Source organism: Strix aluco, chromosome 3 (genome assembly GCF_031877795.1).
Source record: "Strix aluco isolate bStrAlu1 chromosome 3, bStrAlu1.hap1, whole genome shotgun sequence".
Classification (NCBI taxonomy): domain Eukaryota; kingdom Metazoa; phylum Chordata; class Aves; order Strigiformes; family Strigidae; genus Strix; species Strix aluco.
In genome coordinates this window covers 127,426,692-127,453,823 of record NC_133933.1, presented here as the reverse complement: position 1 = coordinate 127,453,823, position 27,132 = coordinate 127,426,692, and the positions used below count along the sequence as shown (strand labels likewise).

At 39.6% G+C, this 27,132-nt stretch overlaps 2 protein-coding genes across 3 annotated transcripts; one reads left to right on the top strand and one right to left on the bottom strand.

The window, feature by feature from the left end:
* Positions 1-555: 555 nt before the first annotated feature.
* LOC141921474 (cytochrome P450 2K1-like) lies at positions 556-13,459 on the top strand. Its single transcript, XM_074820240.1, has 9 exons — positions 556-2,000; positions 3,803-3,965; positions 5,062-5,211; positions 5,504-5,664; positions 6,529-6,702; positions 7,315-7,456; positions 8,145-8,329; positions 8,532-8,673; positions 10,444-13,459. Exons 1-9 carry the CDS (start codon positions 1,815-1,817, stop codon positions 10,629-10,631), a joined length of 1,491 nt encoding a protein of 496 aa, XP_074676341.1. The 5' UTR covers positions 556-1,814; the 3' UTR covers positions 10,632-13,459.
* A 6,031-nt stretch (positions 13,460-19,490) lies between these two features.
* Positions 19,491-27,099, bottom strand: CENPQ (centromere protein Q). Of its 2 annotated transcripts, none has more exons than XM_074820238.1 (9): positions 27,032-27,099; positions 25,705-25,861; positions 24,921-24,978; positions 24,104-24,218; positions 23,771-23,839; positions 22,379-22,508; positions 21,995-22,114; positions 21,654-21,731; positions 19,491-21,221 (listed from the first exon to the last, which is right to left on the bottom strand). In XM_074820238.1, exons 2-9 carry the CDS (start codon positions 25,849-25,851, stop codon positions 21,093-21,095), a joined length of 846 nt encoding a protein of 281 aa, XP_074676339.1. In that variant the 5' UTR covers positions 25,852-25,861; positions 27,032-27,099; the 3' UTR covers positions 19,491-21,092. The 2 variants fall into 2 exon arrangements, with proteins under 2 accessions (XP_074676339.1, XP_074676340.1); XM_074820239.1 differs by lacking the exon at positions 27,032-27,099 and adding an exon at positions 26,684-26,835.
* Between the last annotated feature and the right edge of the window lie 33 nt (positions 27,100-27,132).

Genomic DNA, 27,132 nt, shown 5'->3' with positions numbered 1-27,132 from the left:
TTTGCCTGGAACAGACAACCAGTGCTGTGCTCCCAGCAGGAACTGAGCAAACGAGCCCTTCTGTGGCACCTCTTAGGCCTCTCCAACTTCTTTCTCATACACCTCTGATGTGGCTCCTTAGTCACAAGAAAAGTTGTCTTAGTCACAAGAATAAGTCTTCTTAGACTTCAGTGAGGCTTTTGACATTATCTACCATAAGATCTTCATAGACACGTTGTTGATGTATGGGCTGGATGAGCAGAGGTGGGTTGAAATCTTGCTGAAAAGCCAGGCCCAGAGGCTAATGATCAGTTGTGTGAGGTCCAGGTGGAGGCCAGTAATTAGTGGGGTACCCCAGGGGTCAATACTGGGTCCAGTCCTGTTTAATGTTTTCGTTAATAATCTAGATTATGGGGCAGAGTGTACCCTCAGAAAGTTTGCTGATGATGCCAAACTGGGAGGGGTGGCTGACATACCAGAATGTTGTGACACCATCTAGGGGTACTTCAGTAGGTTAGATAAATGGACTGACAGGAATCTCATGAAGTTCAGCAAGAAGACATTCAAAGTCCTGCACCTCAGGAGGAACAACCTCAGGCACCAGTACATGCTAAGGGGCCACCACCTGGAAAGCAGCTTGACAGAAAAAGACCTGGTGGTCCTGGTGGACACCAAGCTGAACATGAGGTAACAACGTGCCATTGCTGCAAAGAAGGCTATAGGTATCCTGGAATGCATTAGGGGGAGTGTTGCCAGCAGGTCAAGGGAGGTGATCCTTCCCCTCGACTCAACACTGGTGAGGCCACACCTGGAGCGTTTGTGTCCACTTCCGGGATCCCCAGTGCAAAAGAGATATGGACATATTGGAGAGAGTCCATCAAAGGGCCTCAAAGATGCTAAAGGGGCTGGAGCATCTCTTATATGAAGAAATACTGAAAGAGCTGGGACTGTTTAGCCCAGAGGAGAGAAGGCTCAGGAGGATCTTATCAGTATATATAAACACTTGGAGGAAGGGTACAAAGAAGACAGTCAGACTCTTTTCAGTGGTGCCCAGTGACAGGACAAAAGGCAACAGCCACAAACTGAAACACAGTAGGTTCCCTCTGAACATCAGGAAACACTTTCTCACTGTGAGAGTGACCAGGCACTGGCACAGCTTGCCTAGGGATGTTGTGGAGTCTCCCTCCTTGGAGATATTCAAAAGCCATCTGGACATAGTCTAGGGCAACTGGCTCTCAGTGGCCCTGCTTGAGCAGGTAGGTTGGACCAGATGACTTCCAGAGGTCATTTCCAACCTCAAGCATTTTGTGATTCTGTGGTTTGAAATTCCCAATTAATTCAATGGAAGCAAAATTATACCAATTCTTAAGTGCTTTAAAAAAAACAAATCTTTGTGCACTAATAACTTGGGTATTGATAGTTTGATTTCAGTTCTCAGGGTACCAAGGCTGTGCCTGTACTAATGATGAAATATACCTACTCAATAATCTGAAGAACATGCAGAATTTATGACTTTTATGCCAAACACCAGGTCGATGACCTGTTGTTCTTCAAACTCTTGGACTTTCATGATTGGACAGTGAGCTACATGCTCACCCAGTCACACACTCTTAGCTAGCAAACATTTACTTGCCTCTGTACCATACTGAGGATTCATTAACAAGCACAGAGGAAGAGAATAAAACCAGTCACCGATCACAATAAAAAACACACCCTTCACTGAAGAGGGGTTTATGGACTAGTACAAGCGTCTCGCACAGAAAATTTTTGCAGGAGGACAGAGATTCAGAATCCAGATTTTCTCTTTTCTGTAGCAAATACTTGGCTGAAAAGAGATGGACTGGAGCAACTGCACTTCCATTGGTTTAGTGTTCATCCTGACTTTTCTATACATTTTGAAAATGGGAGGTTTCTGGAACAACCACCGGAGAAAGAATTTTCCCCCAGGACCAAGAGCATTACCAATCATCGGAAATCTGCATTTGTTTGATTTGAAGAGACCCTACAGGACTTATCTACAGGTAGTCATTACCTTTTCTATTGATCCCATAATTGCACATATCACCAAGCCCCATAGTCCATGATTTCAGAGAGTTTCTCCTATTGCACCTGATGTGTTGCATGACCCTTAGCAAGGGACAGGAGATGGTTATTTGAGCAGGAATCTTTGAATGTAGCAAGATTTGGTTTTTACTGTAAGACTTCCTCCATGCAACTTCATGCATCCAGGTTTCAGCCTTAAATAACTCTCAAATTAACAAGTGCTCACTTATTTATAGTAATTTTTAGAATAAAGTAACTGAATAAGAAGTGATTCTGATATGTGATCTAACTCCCTCCACCTTCCACTGATTGATGTGTTCAGGGTTGTGGCTGCAGCTTCCTGCCTTGACTGATTTAGCATCTCTCTTTCCTCCTTTCTTCTTCAAAAGCTGAAGATAACTACATACTCTTAATATTCAGGGACAACAGTTGCCAGAATACAAATCATAGGTCTAAGCAAATCAAAGTAATAAATCTCTCGGTTTTATTCTAGTGTTTTCTTTACCTAGTTTATTGTAGGACTTTCCTAATTTTGAGTCAGAAGACTTCTATGAACCTGTTCCTTTCTTAGAGTTTTTTCTACTTAGACATTGAAATTGCACATCCTTCTTGCTGATAATTTTAAAAGGGATGTTTGCACCCACATATCTGTATATATGTTACATCTACAAATCAAAAGACTGCTCAGATGGAAATGATCTGGAAGATCAGATCTGGAAAATCAGTGCGGCTATCCAATGCAGACTAATTGTGTTGGCAAAAGCAAGCTCCATCTCTTTTCAGGCTAACAGAACCAACATGTCTCTGCTGTAATTCAGTGAATCCATTCTAATGAAGGAGGTTGGTTCTCTGACTTGAGCTTAGCTCAAAGTTTAATATTTGCATATACTTAGTGTGTAAATGCAACTGGAGATCATATGCTCATCCTGAGCATCACCACTGCAAGCAGTGGAAGGTCCTTACTGGAGAACACCCTTTGAAAAAAATCATATTCTGCCTCAGCTACAGCAGTCTGGGATAACAGTATCACCATCAAAGCTACTCTTAATTCAGACACATGTCACTGCTGTTACATTATTTCATACAGTTGGCTGGACTTGCTTACAAATTGCTGAACATTTTGCATATTGATGCCAAAGAGTTGCCTCTGTTTCTCTGTGCAAACACACTAGAAAATAAGTGCAGTCAGGAAAAACCCCTCCTATTGTCAGGAGAATCAGGAACATTTAGCTACATGAAAATAAATCTGCCTGTACAAGCTAAAAAGGTACCAGCTTGGGCCAAACATGGTCTCTGAGACAGATTCATGGTGGATGTAGAAATTTATAAAACATTAGAATTTACCTAATGTTAGATCCTGATTGGGGGGTTTTTACAATAATGGTAGCAACTGTTTGAACGGGTTTAGCCTGTAAAGAAAAGAAACACAATAGCATAGAGAGAGATCAGTGTGAAAGCATGAATCAAAACCTGAATTTACAAGGGTTCCTGAGGGAAGGCAGAGATGTTAGCACAATCCTTGACTGACTTGGGGTTTCAGCTAACACTTCTGCTCAGTTTAGCACAATGGGACTCCACTCCTGAATGTGCCATTTAGTCATTAGTCATCATAATGTCTAGCACATTCACATTATTTAAATCAATTCTCTTTCTCTGTATTTAGGAAAACATTTAACATTTTAGTAACTTAGAGGTAGGACATGAAAATAGGCATCACCGAAAAGGTGAATTTCTTTGTAAGCTGTAAAAGATGTAAATCACTGTTATCTTCTTCTGACAGCTATCAAAAGTATATGGTCCAGTCTTCAGTGTTCAGATGGGGCAAAGGAAAATAGTAGTGATTTCTGGGTATAAAACAGTGAAGGAAGCTCTTGTAAACCATGCAGATGCATTTGCAGAGAGACCTAAAATCCCAATCTTTGAAGATTTGACCAAAGGAAATGGTAAGTTTGTTTTATTTTTCCTATCATCTTGACTTATTAAAAAAGTTTTTTCCTACAGACAAAGCAGAAGCTGGCACACCATTTTGAATCAGAGATCATATGAGGCATTGGAAATAGGGAGCAATTTCATTGACTTCAGTGCATTTGTTCAAATTTGAAACTGCTGACAATGACAATAAAACGACCATAACAACAATAAGCACAGCAACAGATAATGGATAGTGTCACACTTTCAGGATCTTCCAGAGAAGGTGTTTCTAGCTCTCATGATACAGTTCTGGACTTCTGTTGTTTTGGGCTTATCATAAAACCTCCTTTTCCTGAAATGACTATTATACTGCTGCTTCTCATTTCAAGTGGTGAATAGTGCTTTTAAAATCTGAATGCAACAATAGAATGAAACACATACAGAATTCGGGATTTATTATAATAAGGGAAATACTTTATACTGACTGAGCTGGGTTTCCAAAGGAGAATTTCACACCCAAACTTCATTCTAAATTTCCATAAGAGTTTAATATTTATATCTCCAGAGAATCCTTGGACAAAATCAGGAATAATTCTGTGAACATTTGTGAATATTTTGATCACATTATTGCATGTAAGCTTTCTTTACCCCTTATATTTCTCCTTGAAAACAATATAACTAAAGTAATTAATCACTTGGTGCAACAATTTCAGTGAAAAAAAATGATTGAGGAGGTTTTAAGACGCTACCTAAATTTTAAAGACATTTGTGCCTAGTCAAGTTTCTCTTGCAGTCATCAGAGACATGAGATCTCAGTTCAATTCCACTTCCAAACTATGATGATCTGTGGTTTGAACTTGAATTTCCAATGTCCTCTTTCAGTGACAAATGTCTCTCAGAGATATATATTCTTCTTAAGATTTGACTAAATACCTCTTAAATAGTTTATCCTCCTTTTTTTGTGCAATAAATCTGTTGTTAAGGCCTGAAAATTCTTAAGGGAAAGTTTTTTTTTCCTCAACCAGATATAATTTAGTTTGTTTTCAAACTGACTGCTACTAGATACCTACATTATTTGTCTACAAATTTAAAATCTTCTGCCACCTTGAAATGTTCTCTTTGTGTCAGGGATTGTCTTTGCTCATGGGGAAAACTGGAAGGTGATGCGAAGATTTACTCTCACAACCTTACGGGACTTCGGAATGGGAAAAAGGGCCATTGAGGACCGCATTGTGGAGGAGTATGGGTATCTGGCAGATATCATTGGGTCACAAGAAGGTGGGTAGATGATTCATTCTTCAAACCTCTAAGGTTTTGTTCAAGTATCCAGAAGCTTGCCAGAAGCCTTCTCAAGTTCAGACATTTTTAAGAAATGTACTTCAGGCTGAACCAATTGGATGAATTTGGCTCCTCTGGCATTTTGGTGTCTTGACATGGTATTCTAACATTGAATAATAATCAATAATAGCAATCAATCATAACAAATAAATAGCAATAATTAGCATTAAATTTCCATTTACAAATTACATCACTTGCCACAATGTAATGTATTCTTTTGCTCATTGTACAGGAAAGCCCTTTGACTTTAGTAAAATAATTAATTCAGCGGTTGCTAACATAATTGTGTCAATATTACTTGGAAACCGATTTGACTACAAAGACTCCAGATTTATGAGACTTCTACAGCTGACCAATGAAAACATGAGGCTTGCCGGGAAACCTTTGGTTACGGTAATGATAAATATTTTTATGTTGCTGTTCCACTGGATGCCATAGGAATGTAATAATACTGGTAGTCAATTGTTTCTATTAAACAGAAAAATCGGAGACTCTGAGAGATAATAGGTTTACAAGCACTTTCTGTGGCAAAACAAAGCTTGAAAAATCTTGAAATCTTGAAAGCATCAATCAAACCCCCAGTCTCTCAAAAACAAAATTAAGCTTTAGTCTGAAGAGCACTAAATCTGGACTGAAAAAACAGACCACTAGTGCATGAACAGCAAGTTCAGCAGTGCCCAAAAATATGGTTCATATGTATAAAGTGACCAGGCAAAGCAGTGCACTCTCAGAACAAGGGGCAGGAAGAAGCTATAGAGTATATGGTCTACCTGTACAAGGAGTCCTGATACAAAACCTGTTTTCCTGTGCTTCTAGCACAGTGAAATGTCTCAATGAGTAATAAATATGCTCTGATACTCGCATGTAATGATGCTGCACACCAGATTCACTTCTGTTCCTTTAGGCTTTGAAACAGGGGAAAAAAAAAATTAACAGAAGAGCTGGCTAAATCAATAAAAATGTTGATGACCAACATTTCCAGCTCCCTGGTGGCAAGTTGCAGTTGTTTGAATCTGACATCTACACTACTCCTGCAAAATAGTAATTTGGGGCTGAGAGTTTTCCATGTATTCAGTAGTCCTTGATGGATATTCTACCATGAATTAATCCAGTCAGTTTTTGATGTTCTAAAGAACAAAATATTAGAGTTAAGTCTTTGTCTTTGTATCTGCAAAACAGGCACAATATTATTAATTTGTTTCTGTAGTGTTTTCAGACCTCTAGCTGGTAAATTCTCTTTGTCTTTCACTCTTGTAGATGTACAACATCTTCCCATACCTTGGGTTCCTCCTAAGGGCTAACAAGAATCTGCTCCAAAACAGAGAAGAATTCCTTGATTATATACAAGTTACTTTTGTGGAACATCTCAAAACCCTGGACAAAAATTTTCAAAGAAGTTTTATTGATGCTTTCCTGGTTAAACAGCAGGAGGTAACTTAATCATTTCTCATTTATTCCAACTTTTATGGTTATATGAAGACATTTACAATTTCCTTTCCATCCTTATAATTATAGCTATACTTCTTTAGGGAATCTATCTTTGACAAAACACATATAATGAACCAGTAGAGCTGAACAGATATTCCACTCTGTTGCAGTTCCAACCCCTTTTAATTAGCAAACATTTATCTTTATTTATGCTTTTTTTTCAGACTGTATCAATATATTTACAGAGGCTGCATCTTTTTATCTGCTCTCTCTGTTGTCCTAGCCCTTCTGGCTCTTTCAAAAACAATGCATTACAGAACAAAAGTGTTACCTGGTCTTTACTGGGATCGTTATTTGGGGTCTAATATATCTGAGTTACCTTCTTCATAGAGAAACCAGCTCTCTTTGAACCTGGCCCCAGTAAATGCAGAGATCATGCAAAACATAAAACCTATGTCAACACTCTTTTCCAGGTACAAGCCTAAAGCTCTTCTTTATCTTTCACACTTTTTAAAAAAATATACTATTTATTTCTTAGTAAATGTTTAGCTGCGTAACTTCCATTTTCACATGCAAAGCTTTTTTTCATCCTTTTATTTCAACCACTTCTTTCAGGAGAAATCCACTACCAATGGGTATTTCCATAATGACAACTTGTTAAGCTTGGTGAGCAATTTGTTTATTGCTGGTGTTGAGACAATTTCCACCACACTAAACTGGAGCTTTCTGCTGATGCTAAAGTACCCTGAAATTCAGAGTAAGTGGGTTTATGACAGATGTTGTTACACCCAGTGCATTAGGAACTGAAGGGGAACCTGGAGGGTCAACATATCTGTTAATACACTAAAAAACAAGATTTCCAGCTAATTATTGTCTAGGTATCACTGTGCCCTGTGGTTCAGATCCAGTGAGGGGCACGCCAGTCAGCCTACCAGTAGATTATAAACAGAGTTCATATGGGTCAGCCAAAGGTTGCTCAGTAAAAAGAAGAGAGCTGTCCTCTGCTGGCCAATGCAACTGTTCCAGGTTTCCCTCAAAAACAGGCTATTGATAAACCAAAGGCCTGTGCAGATGTTAAATGGACTGTACTGAGGTTTTAAATACCTGAGAAGATTCAGGGAACTTCTCCTTGTCTGACATCTCTATTCCAGTTTATAGTACAGGGTTGTTAGGAGTCAAGTGGGGTTTTTGAGACACCTCTTGGTCAGAGCAAGAAACTTTAGGTAGAAGAGAGGGCAGAAAAATACAAGTCTTTTGGTTTCTTATTGGTTAAGAAATAATCACTGTAGTTCTGTCCACCTCTGATTATTTCTGAAAGGAAAAAAGATTTTGGGAGAATTTATGGTTTTCACTCAAGGTCTTTTATACTTTACATCAATAAAACACAGTATGTCTCAAGGATGAATGCGTCCTTGTCTCTTTTTTATAGTTGATTCTTTCCTCAGGAAAGGTCCAAGAAGAGATAGAGCAAGTGATAGGGTCAAACCCCCCACGGATTGAGCATCGAACTCAGATGCCATATACAGATGCTGTCATCCACGAAATTCAGAGATTCGCTAATATCCTGCCATTGGATTTGCCTCATGAGACTGCTGCAGATGTCACTCTCAACGGCTATTTCATTCCCAAGGTGAGATGCTTACAGGATCATTTCTTTCAGCATTCCGTCTTTCTCAAACCTGGTTAATGTGACAAACATGAACTCTCTAATGAAGTCACATAACAGCAGTCAGAATGATCTCTTTCTCCAGGCTGACAATCTTTAAGTCTCTTGGCCATTACTGCCACTACAATGTCTGCCCACGGATTAGTTCCACTGTCTTATTTTGCAGGGAACCTACATCATCCCCTTACTGACCTCTGTCCTGCAAGACAAATCTCAGTGGGAGAAACCAGACATGTTCTATCCTGAGCACTTTCTTGACGCCAATGGAAAATTTGTGAAGAAAGATGCTTTCATGCCTTTCTCAGCAGGTACCTTCTCTTTCCCATTTACTGCTGTTGCAAGTACAGATCTTAGAAAAGAACTGCTTGTACCAGTGGGCGTTTTTGTTACTGAAGTCTGGCATCCACACTGTCTTTTTCGTGGGACCACTCCACAACCCATATTTCACAGATTTATCAGGACACACCTCTGATAAGAGAGAGTACTCACAAATGTCTGTTAATTCCTCCAGCCTCTGGATGTTGTTGGTTTCTCAGTTAGTATTCAGTGATTATAAATGAGAATTTATAATGTCTTCTTAAATATAAGGGAAGTTTTCAGTCAATTCCGTGATGGTTTAGGTAACACATTTCTGCATTATAATCTGTAGCTCACAGCTTCTCTATGGCCTGGGTTTCTTTGTCTCTGACTCTTACCATGCCCAGCTACGAGCACACACAGAGCACACAGGGGAGATGGCTTCTGTGTCTTTCCTCTTTCATTTTTGCATATCCCTTTTAAAAAGTCACAAATAATGTCAGCTGGGATTAAGACTTCATATACTGTACCAACAGAGAGGAGTTGCCTTATATAAACCCCTAAATTCTGTGTAAAATCAAAGGACAGAAAGGGGTTGTCTTCTGAGGCTTCCACAGAACGTGGCCTTCCCCTAAGCTTACACACCTGCACCATTTGCCAAAGCATGGGAGATTCCGACTGCCATGATGACTGCTCCTTCTCTGGCATTTCTCCTGCTTTTCAGGCTCTGTCATTGCTCAATTAAGTTCTATACGTCAGTCTCTGTCTAACTTGTCTATCATACCCACAACACACTGCATTTTTTTATAGACCCCATTTGTGTATTTTTAATTCTGCATGATATTTGAATAAGGTTTTTTTCCTGTCATACTCATCATGCAACATAGAGTAAATAATTTTTTTTCATAGAAGGACTTATGATACTTCCAATTCACAGTCTTTCTTTTTCTGATTTACATCTAGATGTCCTAGCTGAAAGCACATCCAGGGAATGTCAGGTCTGGGCATTCCCTGGAGGGCTCATTTCATAGCACAGCCATACCATAGCTCTTTATTTTCCACTTTCTGTCATACAAGGGAGTTAAAATCAAATCTTAGTTCAGGTTTCTGTTAGTTCTGGCCTCAAATCATCATGCTCTGATTAAGGGAGTTTACAAGCTGCTGAATTTGTCCAGGACTAAAAAAAATTTATATTCACAGCACTTTTGAAGAAAGGCTTATATTAGGGGCTCCACAGAATATCTCCACCACCTTCCTCCTCAGTCCCACTCCAGCCAGCATTTGTGAGTTTCCAAGGTCTTTTCTGACAAGTTTTAATATAAAAAAGTGCCTGTGACTAAACTAATAAAACCAAAGTCTAGACTAAACCAAACAAAGTTGGTCTGGGATCCAAAAATTGAACCAAGTAGCAGAAAAATCTGAAAATGAAGAGAAATACAAATTTTCTTGAAAACTGGTATTAAGGAATTCAGATTACATTTCCATATATTTCTCCCCAAATGCAAGCATATAAACAAAGGAAAAGAAAAAAAATCACCAGGTGGCTTTGTTATCATACCTCTGAAGATGAAGTATCCTCTCCCTCAGATGATTATTGCACTCAATAGACTTTTAAGAGCTACTGTGTTCTTTATTCATAGCTAGGATATGATATTTCAAGTGTTCTGGATTCTCACTGATCTTCCTCAAAATCAGAGCTGCTCAGAGGTTTTTATTTCTTCCAACTGTTGAAGAAGCAGCTCCCACTGACTCTCTTATGGCCATTCTGCATTTTGTTCCAGGGCGGAGGATCTGTGCCGGTGAGACTCTTGCCAAAATGGAGCTCTTCCTCTTCTTCACCAGTCTCCTGCAGAAGTTCACCTTCCACCCTCCCCCTGGAGTTTCTATCTCAGACCTGGACCTCAGCCCTGCTATTTCATTTAACGTCATCCCCAAACCCTATAAAATGTGTGCTGTAACACGTTCCTAGAGCTCTAATCAGCATCAATTTGTTTTAAAAAAAATTTATATTAATTTTCCATTATATCTGCCTTAATTCTTTGGCCAAAATAATTCACAACATTACATCTCAATGAAAGTTTCCAGTGCTTCTAAAAAAGTGGTTTATCTTTTTATTATTTATCAGGGGAAGGCAGAAGTAGATCAGAAGTGTGGACTAGTTGATGATTAATGGGGATTAACCTATTAGATCACCTAATCTGGGCTAAATAATACAGACCCTCAGCTTGCACAGTCTTACTTCAATTTTCACCTGTTTGTTGAAAGCATATCCCCCAGAAACACGCCCAAGTTCAGGTTTCTCCAAAGAGACATACAGACCATGAAGCTGTGCCTAACTTGTACTACCCTCTTTAAAGATAAGCACTGCAGAGCCTCTGTGGCAAAGGTGGAATGTTCAGAGCTTCAGGCCTTCAGAACAGAAGGGCTGTTTGGTCTTGGCAGGATGATAGATAGGTTTGAAGTTGGGTTGGATGCACCAATGTTCCCCAATACCTCATTGCAGCTTCTCCCCTTGGCTCTTCTTCCTAATCCTTCCCGTCTTCAGGAGCATTCAGTCCCTGCCTCTGTCTGGGCAGTGGGATGCCTTCAAGCTCAGCTTTTCTTAGGTTGGCTATTTTACTTGGCACTAGAAGGACAATATTCCTTGTCCTGCCATTTCTCCTGAGACTAGGTGTTGAAGCAAGACACTCATTCCTTCTCCTGAAAGGAGACACTCCTCTGAACATTCCCTTTCATTTGATCTCACTCCCTTGGTTTGGGGGGTTTCATATCAAAACTTCTCCATATGCCTTTGCCTCCTTACCCAAACAAGATTCTGATCATTAGGCTGTAAATAATTGAATAATTATGAGGGGATTCAATCCACTTTAAAGTTGATATACAGAGCACAATTCAATTGCTTTAACCCCAAGCCTCTAGCACCATTTCAGATACCCTGGGATCTTTTGCTTAGCCTTCAGCTGCCAGGCTAGGGGGACAGGTCCTATGCCATATAAGCCCCATGTGCCTATTTCAGATAATGTAGATACTTCAGACATCTATGAGTGTTCAAATGTAGACTGCCTGACAGAGACCAATGATTAAGGACTCAAAAGTGAAAATAATATGAAAATCCAAAAATTACATGAGTGGTTGCATCATTTTTATTTTCAGGAGAAAGTTTGTCCTCCTCTTAAACTCTTCTAATGTAATAATTTCCTTTTCATTTTAAGGAAAATTTTTACAAAGGAGTAGTGAACCTCTCATTTAGATCTGTTTATTTTAGTTTCTGGATTCACAGAGCTGTTAGATGGAAAGGAAATTTAGCCTGAGATTTTTATTTGTTTCCAAATTCCAGAAGCAAAGACTTTTAAAACTCGTGTCTCTCCTACTTTCCAATCCAGGTGGCAGAACAGGTGCAGGTGAAAACCTTGACAACATGGAGCTTTTGCTGTTCATTACAAGAGTTCTGCAAAAGTTCATGTTCTTTCCTTCCCCTGGAGCATACATTTCAGGTCTGAACACAGTAAGGTGTCCTAGCCTTTTAGTAGGAGGTTTAGGATCTGGCCTATGACTTGATAGTCTTTTTTTTTGCAAATACATAAATCCACACACTCCTGTGATGACAGAGGATTGTACAGGTGTAATGGTGACAGGAGTCTATTTTTTTCCACTTTTTGCAAACATTTATAAATGTCTCCAAATGAGTCCTTCAGTCTGGCTATTTTAAACAATACACAGTTTTTTCCAGTTCCAGTAGAGGACAGACCAGAAAACCAATGCCAAATGATGGTTAAACTTGTTGGATACAATAGCAGATACTCCTACATATCTTCATGGTGCTTATTAAGCTGTCTATCCTCATGGTGTTATCCCCCTGAAGCACCAACTGTGCTAACTCTGCAATCTTATTACTGGGTACCATTTTGTATCTTGTGGGGGAACAACTTTAAAAAATCAGAGCTGCTGCACTGGAAGTTGTAGTACTCCAGATACTCACAGCCTCTGTTGCTATTTAGCCCAAGGATCCTGTGAGAAAAACTGATGTAACTTACAGGACATTTCCATTGCAATCTTATGTGTGTCTGTCTTCTGAGCTATGTTTGCACTTGGAGAAAGTGACGCTTTTCATCAGTTAGATAATATCTGTGAAAATTACTATTTAATTAGTTTTACCAGGAATAAAAATATTTTTTTCATTATCTGCCCCTGAATTTTAAATGTTAAAAACATTTATGAAAACATGGGAAGTTCCTCTGAAGGCAAGGTTTGAAAAAGGGAATCACTGTAGGAAAGGTATTAGAAGTTGGTATCACATTTCATTTTCTGAAGCTATTTTTTCTCATATCATCACAGTACTCAAAACAGACCAGATGTTTGCATTTCTTGCTCCTGTTGACCTTTAAGCAAAACACATTTATCTCAGTAATACAAGAAATCTAATGTAACAAGAGGTTTTGCATTTATCTTATAAATGAAGATTCTGAAGCCGTTAAGAATGTGATAATTGAAAGCATGATCGCAGTGCATGAAGAGATGGGAGATGATACGATTGCACTGTGTTTTCCTAAGAGAGTGTTTCTGTATGTACAAATCAGCTAATCTTATCTAACCATCTCTGTACATGTTGATTCACATTAACCTACTGAGACTGTTCCATGTATTTATCTTCCAGTATAGAACCAGATCAAAATGGATTTTGTAGTCTTTTTTCAGCTTTAACATTTCAGAAGAAAACCACCTAGTTTAATCACTGTTTTTTCACTTGGTGGGTTGGAAACAAAGTGATGAAAATAAATGATTTTTTCATGAGCAAAACAGACCCCTATTCTTTACACTACTTCTTGCCAGGAGCTACCATCAGCCCTAAAGAGACTAAACCTCCGTTTCTAGGTCTTTACTACTTCAGAAGAAGGTGGACATCATCTGAAAGAGGAAAATGCCAGATTGTTCATGAGTTATGGAACAGCTGCTGGATGTTTGCAAGATCACCAGGATGAACACTGCCACGGAGGCTGTAACTCCTCCAGGCAAGACCCACACACTTCAGAAGAAGGCAGAACCCAATTGTACCAGAAACAGAACATTCATTCACATCTAATGTTCACCAAAAAGATCCAGTTACAATCACAAGTTTACTTAGTCTGTTGATCTGCCCAGTTGCCTTGGACAGTTTGGACACACTACTGTCAGACACACCAGCTGACTGAGTGCTTCTCACCCTGAGAAGAAACAGAAACTCTCCCCCCATCACATGACAGTTGTATCTGTAAAGAGGTAATTTCCTCTTTAATCATTATTTCTCTCTCATTTCCCTGCTATTTTCTGGTGACCTTCTTCCAGTGATGAAAGGCCAGTAATGCTACAACTAAGACAAACAGCCCTGGAAATTTATTTCACTAAAACAGATGTTTCTGACACAGCCTACTATATGCAAAAAAATAACTGTTGTGGACTTGTTACAGCAGATCACTTCTCAGGAAAAACTTTAATCCAAGTTGACCTGAGTCCAGAGGGTCATTAAGATTTTTCCTGAACAGTCCGTAACTGGATAACCTCAGTAAATACAGTATGCACCCATGGCAAATAGCTGGTGCTTTTGTAATGAACTCTCTGTCTTGCTCTTAAACGTTGTATAAATACTGTCTGCAAATTCCAGCTGGCAGAGGGCTCCCACCTCCTGGCAACAGTAAAAGGAAGTTGACATGTTCTCAGAGCTGAAATAGCCCGAGGTCAATACTGCTTCAAGCCTCTGTGTCTGCTCTCTCCCCATAAGCAGCATGGGAGTTGAGTGGTACTCTTGGTTCAGGCCCAGCATCCTCAGTGTGCCACCCAGAGACATCACAGCTCACTGGCCAAGTGCTGGCACAAAGAACATTATTGTTTACTGAGCGATCATGACGGGGTGGTTAGGGGACCCTTCCCTCACAAAACATGATGATGGTCACCTCTTCTCTATGCACTTATTCCTTGTCCTGACTTTTCTATTGACTCTGAAAAATAGAAAGTGTTTGGAATAGACATTGCAGAGAGAATTTCCCCCAAACCAAAGTCTTTACACATCACTGGAAACCTGCTCATCAAAGATCAGAAGGGGCCCTCCTAGATATTGCTGGTGTAGACCTTATTTTTCTTCCTACTGTCCCACCATGCAGTCAGTGACAATTTGTGGTGTCTAAACTTCAACCCAGGTGCAGAATAACATGTATTAAACCAAAATCCACCTAAAAGTGCTATAGGAGGAAAACTTCAAGTACTACATTATTCATTCTCTTTCCTGTAGATGCCTTTATCACGCTACCATATAATTTCTGATTTCTCTCAAAAAATATTTTTGGCAATTAAAAGGGATCACCTATGATGCATTCATATCATTTTGGGACTAATATACAAAGGATGACCAGAAAAGAAGGAGTTACGGACAGGCACAAGATCATGTATGCCTCTATGAGAATCTGTTGCAAGGACATCAGAATGTCTACACTGTGGCCACAGCCTTCTCTGGTACTGAGTCTATAGACCCCAGTATGTTACTTTTTCTTTCATGAATGAAAAGCCATCTTCTCTTCACATGGCAGAGGGCTCCTCATGCTCTTCCATTAACTGAATACTTCTAGGAGTAGGTGAAGATAAATCCACTTACATGAGAATTTCAAGTTCTTCTCATCAATACCTTTCTGAAGGCAAGAAGATAGAAGCAGCAGAACTCATATTAGTGCTTCAGTGAGTTCCCTGCACTGGCTATACATTGAGGCTTTTCAACCAAAAAGTCAGTCTTGTCTGAACTGATCCTGCTCCTTTCTCCAGGACATTTATTTGCCTAGGCAGCCTGAAATGCTGCTTTCATACGGCAGGATCCTATATCGCATGACCACCTCAGGCTTTGTGCTGGGGTACCTCTGTTTTATCAGATGGTTATTTAGTGTCTTCAAGTCAAAAAACCACTGGATGTAGTTACCTGGAAATTATTACCCCTCTTGATAAATATAGAATCCCCACAGCTTCTGTAAAAATGGTCTAATTGGGCTGAATGAGAGAGAATCTAGAGGTAGACATCTGGCCCTACCAAAGGCAATGGCAGAACTTACCTGGACTTGAAAAAGATAAGGATTATAATCTTGATATATTCCGTTATCCTAAAATACTGGGCTGCCTTAAACCCAGATTGGTGTTTGAAACAGGAGTGTATCCATCTGTGCCCCTGCTCACACACTAACAAAGCACTATCGTTTCCTGCAGTTCCCACTTTTCTGTGGTCTTGCAGACATTCTCTGTTGTATGCTAATAACCCCCTCCTGCCAGGAATCCTTGCTTTGCTCAAAAAATATATTCAGTTTTTAAAATTTGATGAAGTAGAATCATAGCTTGGTTTTCTGAAATGAAAGCTGCCAGCCTTGTGTGAGTGCTTCAGATACACATATTGTATTTCAAATGGAAGTGCACATACAAGTGACATTCTTATATCTAATGTAGTATGAACCTCAGAAAGCTAAAACAATAATGGAATCTTTAAATATTAGTAAATTAAATGCTTCAATCCACCTTTTTGTTCTCCTTTTAGAAAATTGTGTCATTTTTAAGTCCAGGTCATAATTCAAAATCCTTTGTGCCCTAAAAGACTATGTTTAGGTTTCAAACATTTAGTCGGGTTTCTAAGTAACAAGGCTTTAATGGAGAAACAACACAACAGTCATCACCAATTGCCTTTTCTTGTTGTCCTCAGCAGACAGATTAAGGGTTGAATAAACCGTACCATTAAGCAACACACCTACAGAGGCAATCTGCTCCCGAGGTCAGGGTAGAAATATGTGAACAGAGCAAGACAGTGAAGCTCAGGCCGCCCCACTAAGACACCTGTGCCTTAGATAAGAAAATATCAGAGAGGGACCTGGGGGTGTTGATTGACAGCCAGCTGAACATGAGCCAGCAGTGTGCCCAGGTGGCCAAGAAGGCCAATGGCATCCTGGCTTGTATCAGAAATAGCGTGGCCAGCAGGGACAGGGAAGGGATCTTACCCCTGTACTCAGCACTGGTGAGGCCGCACCTCGATTACTGTGTTCAGTTTTGGGCCCCTCACTACAAAAAGGACATTGAATGACTCGAGTGTGTCCAGAGAAGGGCAATGAAGCTGGTGCAGGGTCTGGAGCACATGTCGTATGAGGAGCATCTGAGGGAACTGGGGGTGCTTAGTCTGGAGAAGAGGAGGCTGAGGGGAGACCTCTTCGCTCTCTACAACTACCTGAAAGGAGGGTGCAGAGAGCTGGGGATGAGTCTCTTTAACCAAGGAACAAGTGATAGGACAAGAGGTAATGGCCTCAAGTTGCACCAGCGAAGGTTTAGACTAGATATTAGGAAGTATTTCTTAAGTATTTCTTTACAGAACGGGTTGTTAGGCATTGGAATGGGCTGCCCAGGGAGGTGGTGGAGTCCCCATCCCTGGAGGTGTTCAAGAGGCGGGTTGACATAGCACTTAGGGATCTGGTGTAGTTGGGAACTGTCAGTGTGAGGTTAATGGTTGGACTAGATGATCTTCAAGGTCCCTTCCAACCTAGATGATTCTGTGATTCTGTAATGCACCATCAGTCTCCAGCCCTCCCCTTGTTTCTTGTCTTGCTTCACCAAACAGAAAATAAATTAAAAAAAAAAGGCCATTCTATGATCACATGTGCATATTTACCTTTCTTGAAGCTCATACTTCATTTTCTCACCATTTTCAAGGGGAAAATGGCCTGTGTCACAGCATACCGGTATACATGCAACTATATCTAAAAGCAGTATTGATATGTGTTTGAATACACAGCTACTTTTACTTAAAGACAGTTCTTACACCTCTGTGCCTGGAAGTATTTTCAGACTGAAAACAAATATTGCACCAATAGACCACCTGATTACTCACCTGCTTTCAGTCTTGTAGCTCGCCTTTCCAAAGTGCAATGATAAAGTTAGGAAACAATAAAAGCCGTCCACTTTGTGGCTACTTCTGCATGTGGAATGATAAGAGTCCTTGTCCAGAATCTTAAAACTACAATTTTATTGATCCAGATGATTGTTCTAAACTGCTACACTGTTCCTAAAAGCTTTATTCTTTCTTACTTTTGAAGAGCATGGAAATAAAAGCCAGAGCCAGGCACACCTTCAGAAGAGGAGAGCCTCTGTGAGCATAGTTTATTAACTACTAGTGTCAGAAGGCTTGTTCAAGAGTGTAAATTCTAGCAAGAATTTTTTCATTAAGACATTTAATCTCTTTGCATTCATACCAGTGAATGATCTGCTTTGCACATACTTATGATTATCCTTTTTCTTCTCAGTGGTAGAGAAATTAAAGCAGTCAAATCCCACTCTCAGTTCCAAGCTTCATACCACAAGGGAATTAAGAGCCTGAGATAAACTGCAACGCATTCTGCCAAAGAAAAAACCAAGTCAGCTAAGCAGCCCCAAGCATCATTTTGAGGTGGCAGCCCTGTTCACCCTTCGCCTGATTTTTTGGTTCTCGCCATCAGTCCAGTTTGATGATGCTAATTCGTGTTGTCCTTCTGATTTGGACTTGATAACCTATAGCACAAGGCAGAAAAGTCAATAAGAGAAGGAATGTTGAAGTGTCATGGAGAGCACATGCAGAAAGGTGTTTTACTTGAATGCGAGGAGGGGTTGATATGGGACACAGATTGATATTCCTGTTATATCTGAAGAAATCTGTGGCTTGTAAGCTATCTACTTGAAGCCAAGGTCTGTGAAACTGAAGTTTCAGATGCTCCCAGGTCAAACCACAGAAGTTCACAGCTCCACACACACCAAGCAACCATGAACCTTCTCCTAGAAGAGTCCTCTAATCTCATGAGAAACCACAATCTGATCGTTCTGTAACTCTGGCCCAGGGTATCTACGATCACAATAGTTCAGCTAAAACCACCTTCTGAAAGTCTGGATTTATGTTCCTGTTTTTTGCTGTCCTGTTCATGTGTGCGTGACAACCCCATAGTAACAACACCCACAAGCCAGCCAGCCGATAAATCACCCGACATCAGGAAAAAAAATAAAAAATAAAATTATTATGTCTTGCTTCTGTAACTATCTAGCCCTGTAATGCAGTATCTCCATTGTACTGTGTTTACAAGGGCTCAGGGTTGAGGCTCTTTCTGAATGTTTACCTTAGGTGTGTAATTTAGCACTTCCTCTGATTGACCAGGTGTCTGTGAATAATTTTTTGTTATCTTTGTATGTTACAACCACAGTTTTATACAGACAGCAGTAACAAGCAGTTATTCTACGTCAAATGAGATATTTATGATTAATATAATGATGCACTACAGAGAAATACAGAGTATGATGGCAGAGGCCTTCAGAAATGGGAGATACGGGACGCGGTGCAGCGTACAGCTATGGGGTGATAGCGATGGGACACGGGAGAGCAATGAGGATGAGAAGAGAAGAGGCTTGGCATAGGAGACCCCTCAGCTACAAAGACATCACCAACAATCAGCTCAGGAAATAAAGACCCAGAACTAGACAAAACTGGTTTTAGGAATAACAAAGGAAGAGCATTTAACATACATAAAAGACATTATACCTCCCCCGCCCCCCAAGGAGTGCTTCCTCTTTGCATTTAAACACTGTTTTGAGCATAACACATCGATTTAAACAACTAGATTTGAAAGGAAGGGAAGAGACCGTAAATCTCAACTCCAGAAGCCTACCACACAGGAATAATTGCAAAAGGTCTTAAGATACAGGCTTTTGTTGGGAAACATAAGAAATGCTGCAAAGAGCTAAGAAAATATTCATCCTACTTCAGTACACTGTCTTTCAGAGTCAGCATGTGTGATCAAAAGTAAATCAAGGGTATCACAACCTTGTTCAAACCATTTAATTGCCTGATAGACACATACTTCATGTATTTGTTTACTTCTTTTACACACCTATTAGTACACTCCGGCTTACACAACCTGCTGGCACAGTTACACAGAGTACCTTACTGTAAAAACTTGCTGCCTACTGGCTACTCCCTCATTCCTATGCTGTAAAAAGCAGTGAGTAACCAATCCCTATTCAACGCTTTCATAAATACTTTATTATTTCCTTCTTCAGTTACTGCTATTTCAACTTTCCTTGTATGGAAGCTATATCAGATCTCTGACTCCTACTTACTGCCTTTCTCCATACTTTAAAAAAAAGAAAAATGGCATCTATGTGGTTCATGAAGTTCAAAACCCACATAGTAAATTGCTAGCATGTAGATCATCCTTAACGAAAGCAAAGGAGTATATCTCTCCTTAACAAAAATTAAGAAAGCTGGCATGCAGGAAAATCATTAACCCACAATCTGGATTAAATTACTTTGGGGTAGTGGTTATGTCAGTAAATGCTCCCCTTGCTGAGTGATCAGAAATTTGAGAAATATTTATATACCTTTTCATGTAATTCAGTATAAACCAAGCAAGTACTTAGTCTGGTTTTCCTACATGTAGCAACTACAGAGAGGCTTTTAATCTCTCATAGGAGAATAATTAGCTCATGTCTCGTTAAGAGTACCAGCAGTTTGTAAACAAAAGAATAAGTGTTTGCACCCTAAATCAATGTAAAGAGCACTGCTGTCTTCTAGCAGATAATTTGACTGAAGAAAGCACTTAATAGTAACTGAGCCTTTTAAGGGAGAAGTTCTATCATGGAAAAATAGAGGAGAGATTAAAGTGCATGGAAAACAGATTTTTGACTTATTTCTTTTCCTCTGAAGCTGAAGAATATCTGACAGTTAATGAAATATAAGGCGAGTACACAACTCAGGTTAGTGCATTGCTCTGTGATGTTCTTATCTGCTTTCCCCAACCATCTGGATAAAAAAAAAGACATTCACACCTGATTTAAGCAACAATTATGAAAATGTAAAAAAAATCCTGTACATCTGATAAAAATTATTCAGTTTCCTGCCACAGAGGTTTTTTTATTAAAAAATGGTACAAAAGTTGAACAGGGGATTTCTAACTGAACATTAGATAATCACATTTTTACTATGTGCTTCAGGTTTAAAGAGGATTTAACTCCAAAACAGAAATTAGTTTGTCAAAAGATACTGCCTTCACCAATTTATAAATGTGATATAAAAGTCCAAATATAGTGGAATAGGTTGCCTTATTCTATAAAAATGTCCAAATAAACCTAGGATCCATTTCCCTCCCTTCTCCTAAGATAGTATATATCATCATTAGAAGTCATCAGAGGTCCAGAAAAACAAAAACCCTCAACTGACCACTAAAATCACTAGAATCCCAGAATGCATCTACAGATTTATATACCAATATTCATAGAAAAAGGTTTAACAGAAATTCAGCAGTCACAACAGTAAAGCCATGAGGAAGAAAACACTGTTTCCGTGATCAGCATCCTGCCACTCTACATTAACAGAGTGCTGCCCTAGGTTATCTTCCTCAAAGAAGACTCCACATATTTCTGTTTCTCAAAGGAAGTCCACCTTCTCATAGGTCTTTTCAATGAGGGTTAACATGTTCTTCAAGTCAGCCGACTGCTGAATAATGTTCATATCCTTTAAAAGACCTTTCTGATTTTTTATCTTCAAAATTTCTTCCTAAAGAAACAAGAATAATAGACAATAAATAAAAAACAAGTTTCATTAAGTCCAACAGAAATTTCACTTTCATGCAGCCTAGCTGTACCTAAACACAGCTAAAATAAAGATTCAAAGACACAGAATTGAAATAGTCTTCCTTCCATCAGTCACAGAGAGATATATCTCAGAAATTATTACAGGTTCCCTAGGACCATAGGGTTCCTAGGAAAAGATATGTAATCCTTTAAATGGCAGGTTTTCTAGGCCTTCATTCCATTTTTAAAATGTAAGCATTTAGTTCTCAATTAAAAGGAAGAAAAAAAGAAAACTTTCAGATATTTCAGAATTTTCAGAATTGCCCCCCTCTGGCAGAGGTTAAGTGATAAAAGCACATTCTGTTGTCTTCCTCCTCATAGCCAAAGTGTCTCTGAAAATATATTCCATGCTCACCTGCAAAGTGGGTGCCTGTAAACTGTGCTTGGGGAGTTCTGGAAGGTGGAGTTCGCCTCTGCCATTTTCCTGGAATACCTAGAAAGCGAATAAGAGAGAAAAAATAATCCAAAACATCAGTCACACAAGTAGGAGAATAAACTGGTTGTCATTATCCAACTTCTAAAAACTAAACTTATTATTTTTGCAACTAAAGTTGGAAAACCTGAAAAGATACATTCCCAAAGGCAAATAAGGCCTTCCTTATATGACACTCTGCAGAAACAGCTTGTATGGGATAGTTCTGGAAAACAGGCCATCCCTCTAACCTAGAGCAGTGCAGCAACATCTATTGGAAATACCTTCCTGGCCTTTTTTTCATCTTCCTCTAACTGGTTCCTGAGCACCTGTATTTTGTGCTGTAGTTGTAGTATAGTCTCTTCAGTGCGTTCTCCTGATTTCTCAGCTTCATTTATTTCTTCCTAAGGTAAAATAGACACGAAAACAGAACAAAGTTTATTTTAGAGATGGTGACCCTTTTGCATATGACACTGATAATCAGCATCACCCGAGACACAGGAACACCATCCAAAAAGATACACTGCTTTGTAGCAAAGGTGGGTGACAATGATGAACAGTGGACAACTCCACAACAGCACAGGCATAGCCAACAGTCCGTCTACTAAAAAGTTACAACACAGTAGCAGACGGGTAAGATATTTTTTTCCCCTCTTTGCCTTTCATACCTGCAATTGTACCAAAGACTCTTCGTTTGCCTCAAGCATTTGTCTCTCTGCCATTTGAAGGCTTGGGACATTCTTCAGGTTGCCCAGCATCCCTGGAGGCACCTTTAAAGTCTTGAAAAATCTCAGCACCCTTTATTATAGAAAAAGGAAAGCATGACTTGTTTGGAGTTCTTTGCAAAACAAAAAGAAAACTGACTAATGGTTTCTCTGGGGAAAAACTAAACTCAGTTTAGCCCAGTTGCTGCCAGTGAAGTAAAAGGATCCAGACAGGAAGAAAAGCTGTCTTGAATTGCTTTCCAAAATCACGTGGAATAGACGTCTAAGGAAGGAACCGGGAACAAGATATACCACCATTCTAACCTTTGCTATTACACTAATGTGTGGTTTCTATCCCATTGGCCTTGTACACTCCCTGACTGTAAATGGACATTAACTAATATTTTCCCAGTTCTGACCTTTCTGCTTTTCAAAGTAAAATTAAGTTCTAAAAGCAGCATTTTTAACTGCTTCCAAAGATAAAATTTTTGTAAAATCTGTAAATGCTTTTGTGAAACATGATATATAGCTTTATGCCAGAGGAAAAGTTTTAGCTCGCTCTCAAAGGTCCTTCTGAGTCTATTGAATTCTTCTAAGTTGGATCTGTCAGTTAGATACACCAAACTGCCACAATTTCCATCCCTCCCAGATGAGATTGCAGGAGTCTGCAACTCAGAAATTAAAGACATCACATATTAAACACCAAAAAAAAAAAAAAAAAAAAAGAAAAAAAAAAGAAAACCATTTACGAAGAACTAGCTCCTCACATTTGAATCTTGAAGTACTATAAGAACAAAGAAAGCAATATACATGCTCAGGCTCTATGTTGATTAGAACCTGATATACTGACACATGTGCACACAAAAATTCTCAGACACTCAAGTGTACGTAATTACTCCCACAATGATGTAAGAAGGTTACAAGTTATATCCCAAGACGTAATTTCAATTCTCTTTGAAGTAACTTCAACAGTCAGAAAATGAATTAGCATTTAAGAAAATTTAGCTATAACTGCTCCTGCCACTATCATGAAATGATAGCAAAATAAATAGCTGCCCACAAGTTTAAACCCTGTGTAAGGAGAACCAAGCTGACTCAAGGAGCTCTTAAGAATACCTCCTAGGATCTGTTACTCATATAGAAGTAGTTGAAGTGACTCTTTCAACAACTCTTGCTTGTCTACTTCAGTCAAGATATTTCCCTCCTTGATTTTGCATCAAACCTCCCTTCCAAGATTTCCTAAATGCGATTGCTCCCAGAAGCAATTTTGTAAACATGGTACAAAACAACTGGATAAACCATATAACCATATCCCTTCTCTCCCTCTTTTTTTTTTTTAAATATATAATTTCTTACTTTTCTTTCAGTAAATTAAGGTGCTTCTGAACATTATCTTTCCTTTCACCTTGTTGGCACAAAACAGATCTGGAAAGAAAATAAAGGCAGAATTTTCATTACAAAGCCTGCAAGCACAGAGAACGCATCAAGTGAAGTGAACACAGTCAGAACTTCTCCAGCTAAAAATTTCCAAAATCAGATAGAAAGCATTATATTTTACTGGACAAAATATACACAGCCAGCCATATTGTCCAAAAAAGCTCTAAAGCTTTTCCAGTTCAAGCAATGTTATGATTTTTACTTTATTCCTTGTGGAAACAAAGAAGAACCACCAGGATATTTGGCACTTACAGTATTACTGAATCCATTACAGTTTCCAGAAACTGCCTACTGGTCTCTGAGAGAGTCTGCCAAGATCCTGTTTTAGCACTGGTTAGCTTCACCTTTTTTGAAGAACCTTTTTCTCCTGTTAACACAAAGAAAAAGGGAAAAGATATGATTTGTCAAACCTGGATAGACAGCTTTGTGACTCAGTTCACTCAGACTGTAGTCAGAGGCATAACAGTTAAAGCTTTTCCATGTCACAAAACTATCAGGTCAAATCTATCCACATTAGGTCGTACTTATTATTTGGAAGTCACAAGTTTCTTTAAAAGAACAAAACAGAAAAGGTTCTTTCTTACAGCAGTTTCATTCTAAACAAATACTTTCCCCAAATCATTGGCAATACAAGTGAGAAAACCCAGAGTGAAATAAAGAGTGGGAATATACATAAGAAACTCAATGTAGCAGGGGCCTCATCTCATCTGTATGTTCAATACAACACATGCCAGTCTTAAGACAGAAGGTTAACAGAGAAGACAATGGCCTGCGAAGAGAAAGTTAAAATATTATGGACACTTGTGGTAGAATTTTACAAGAACAATAACTGCAAACAAAAGCATGTGATTAATACATGCATATACAACACATATAATGTGAATGCACACTGGCGAAGACTGTACAGCAAATACTTGCTGTTACTATTCAGAAAGAAAACTTTGAAACTTATTTCAGTGACATCTCAGGAATCTATGATTTCAACATAGCAGTTACTACTTTTACTTTCAGTGTTTTTCAGAACACTGAATTGGCATGAGATAAACATAAGGAAAGAATACAATTGTACCTGCAGGGGAATAGTCCCCGTGTTCCTTAGCTTTTCTTTTGACTGTCCGAGTGATGTGCTGAAGAGAAAAATTTACAGCAAATGTGGTAATTTTGAAACATCCTCTGCTGTGCAACCATCCATCTACTCCTAGCAACCCACTATAAAAAGGCTGCGAAAGCATGTTAGAACTTGACAGAGGTCTATTGACACTGACAACAAAAAAAGGCTTTTTTAACTGTGAAACAGTAATTCATCCCAAACAGATTAAGAAAAGCAATTCACTCTTCTTAATTGCTCCCATTCCAAGAATCAGATCATGAAATAAGAAATGCACAACACGTTTCCCTATCCAGCCACATCTTGAGATCATGCTGTTCATAAATTCAGTGGTTAAGCAAGCTCTCTCCAACAGAAAGCTGCCTAGGTCAATCCTGAGACACACAGATAATATTTTCCAGAACTGAATAAACATCACCTGAGCTGAATGAACTCTATCACTCTGTTCAGATGCTAAACAGCTCTTCAGAACTGCACAGCCAGCTTGCCTTTTTATTAATGATCAGGCAATGCTTCCCTGTACTTGTTACAGGCATAGTTACATACATTCTGGAAACCAGGGAGCAGCAGCAGCTAAAGCAGTGGGTCTCAAAAGAGCTGCTCACACTGGACATTTCCTCAAGAAGACTACTTTTAGTTAATGAAATATTCTCTACAAATTCCAGTAAAAAAACTGGGTAAAAAGACCTCTTTTTTTTTTTCTTTGGTTACTTTGCTAATTTATTTAATACAATATAATGATTACCTTTCTTTTTTGATCTTGTTTTCTTCCTTCTCTATCTGTTCCCTTTTTTTGGCTGGAAGGCCCTTGTTGGTTTTGTGATTTAGACCTCTTTTTTGTTGATCCACCAGTGGTCTCCCCCATTTTACTGGGAGATGTGTGGTGTTTCATTACCTGTAAACTAAATGGAACAGGAGGAAACAAAACCAAAATTAAAATCCAGCAATTATAATCTGTTAGTGCAAACCACACATTAACAAGCAAAACAACAGAAATACCGAGTGCTAAATGAGCCCAAACGTTTGCATATTTGCTAACCCAGAGCCTAAATGTTCCATATTTATTTAAGTGCAGGACTACTAAAAAAAAAAATCCCCAAAAGCCTTTTAGACAAGTCTTCACGTCTTCCACATCTCTTTCTAAACTTAAAAGCCAGCATGTCTGTATACCAAAGAGCAGGCAATGGTAACTGCACTGAGAACAGTCTAATATGTTCTTAAAGGCCTCCAACAACAGAATTTCTTAATCTTTCTAATGCAGTCCAGTACAGTCATCCTATTACCAGAACTTTTTACCCTAACCATAATGCTCCTTGCTGCAGTTTACATTTACAGCTTCTTTTCTTACTTACTACAGAGATAGAGGAAAAAGAAGTTGCACAGAAGAGAGTAATTATTACACCCCACTAGCCTTCTCCTTTCTAAGTACAACGGCTCAGATGTATGCAATTTTTCTTTCATCCCCTCAGGTCACACCCAAGGAGTCACATGGAAAAGACGAGGGGTAACAGGTACATGTTAATCCTGGGGAGATTCTGACTAGACACAAGAGGAAAAATTTTCACAATGAGAACAATCAGCCATTAGAATAATCTCCCCAGGGAAGTGGTGGATTCCCCAATATTGAACATTTCTAATATTCATCTGGATAGGGCCTGGGCCATCTTGTCTGGACCGTGATTTGCAAAGGATTAGACCAGATGATCCTTGAGGTCTCTCCCCACCTGGGATTCTATGATCTTCCCTCACGCAGAGATCCATCACGGCTCGCCAGGCCACAGTCGCGACCGACAGCAGGTAAATAAGCCCTGCCTCTCCCCCCACTCGATAATTACTATTTTTGTGGGGCAGCATTTGCAGCGTAACTAGGAGCAGGAGGCGCGGACTACAACTCCCGGCATGCAACGCTGCCCGCCGCAGCGGTGGCGCGGGTCCACCCAACGAACGGCATGCCGGGAGTTGTAGTCTTCACCACCCATCACCCCCACAACTCCTGCTCCCTACCGCTGCTGCACCACCCCGCGGGAACCTCCAGGGAACCTCCCTGCAGCTCATCCCGCCCGGAGACTCACCGCCCCGGCACCTCCCCAGCGCTCCCGCCGATCGCGTGTCAGGCCGCCGAGCCGTTAACAAACCGATTTCCCCGCGCAGCCGGGCGCATGCGCACTGCGCC

Excerpts from the sequence above, each read along its gene's own strand:
- CENPQ (XM_074820238.1), bottom strand. The coding sequence starts at position 25,851 with ATGAAACACCACACATCTCCCAGTAAAATGGGGGAGACCACTGGTGGA. Across the intron at positions 24,979-25,704 it reads AACAAGATCAAAAAAGAAAG|CACATCACTCGGACAGTCAA; the intron begins GTAATCATTATA and ends TTTTCTCTTCAG. Across the intron at positions 21,732-21,994 it reads ATGAAAAAAAGGCCAGGAAG|GTATTCCAGGAAAATGGCAG; the intron begins GTATTTCCAATA and ends TTCGCTTTCTAG.
- LOC141921474 (XM_074820240.1), top strand. The coding sequence starts at position 1,815 with ATGGACTGGAGCAACTGCACTTCCATTGGTTTAGTGTTCATCCTGACT. Across the intron at positions 2,001-3,802 it reads CCTACAGGACTTATCTACAG|CTATCAAAAGTATATGGTCC; the intron begins GTAGTCATTACC and ends TTCTTCTGACAG. Across the intron at positions 6,703-7,314 it reads TCCTGGTTAAACAGCAGGAG|GAGAAATCCACTACCAATGG; the intron begins GTAACTTAATCA and ends CACTTCTTTCAG.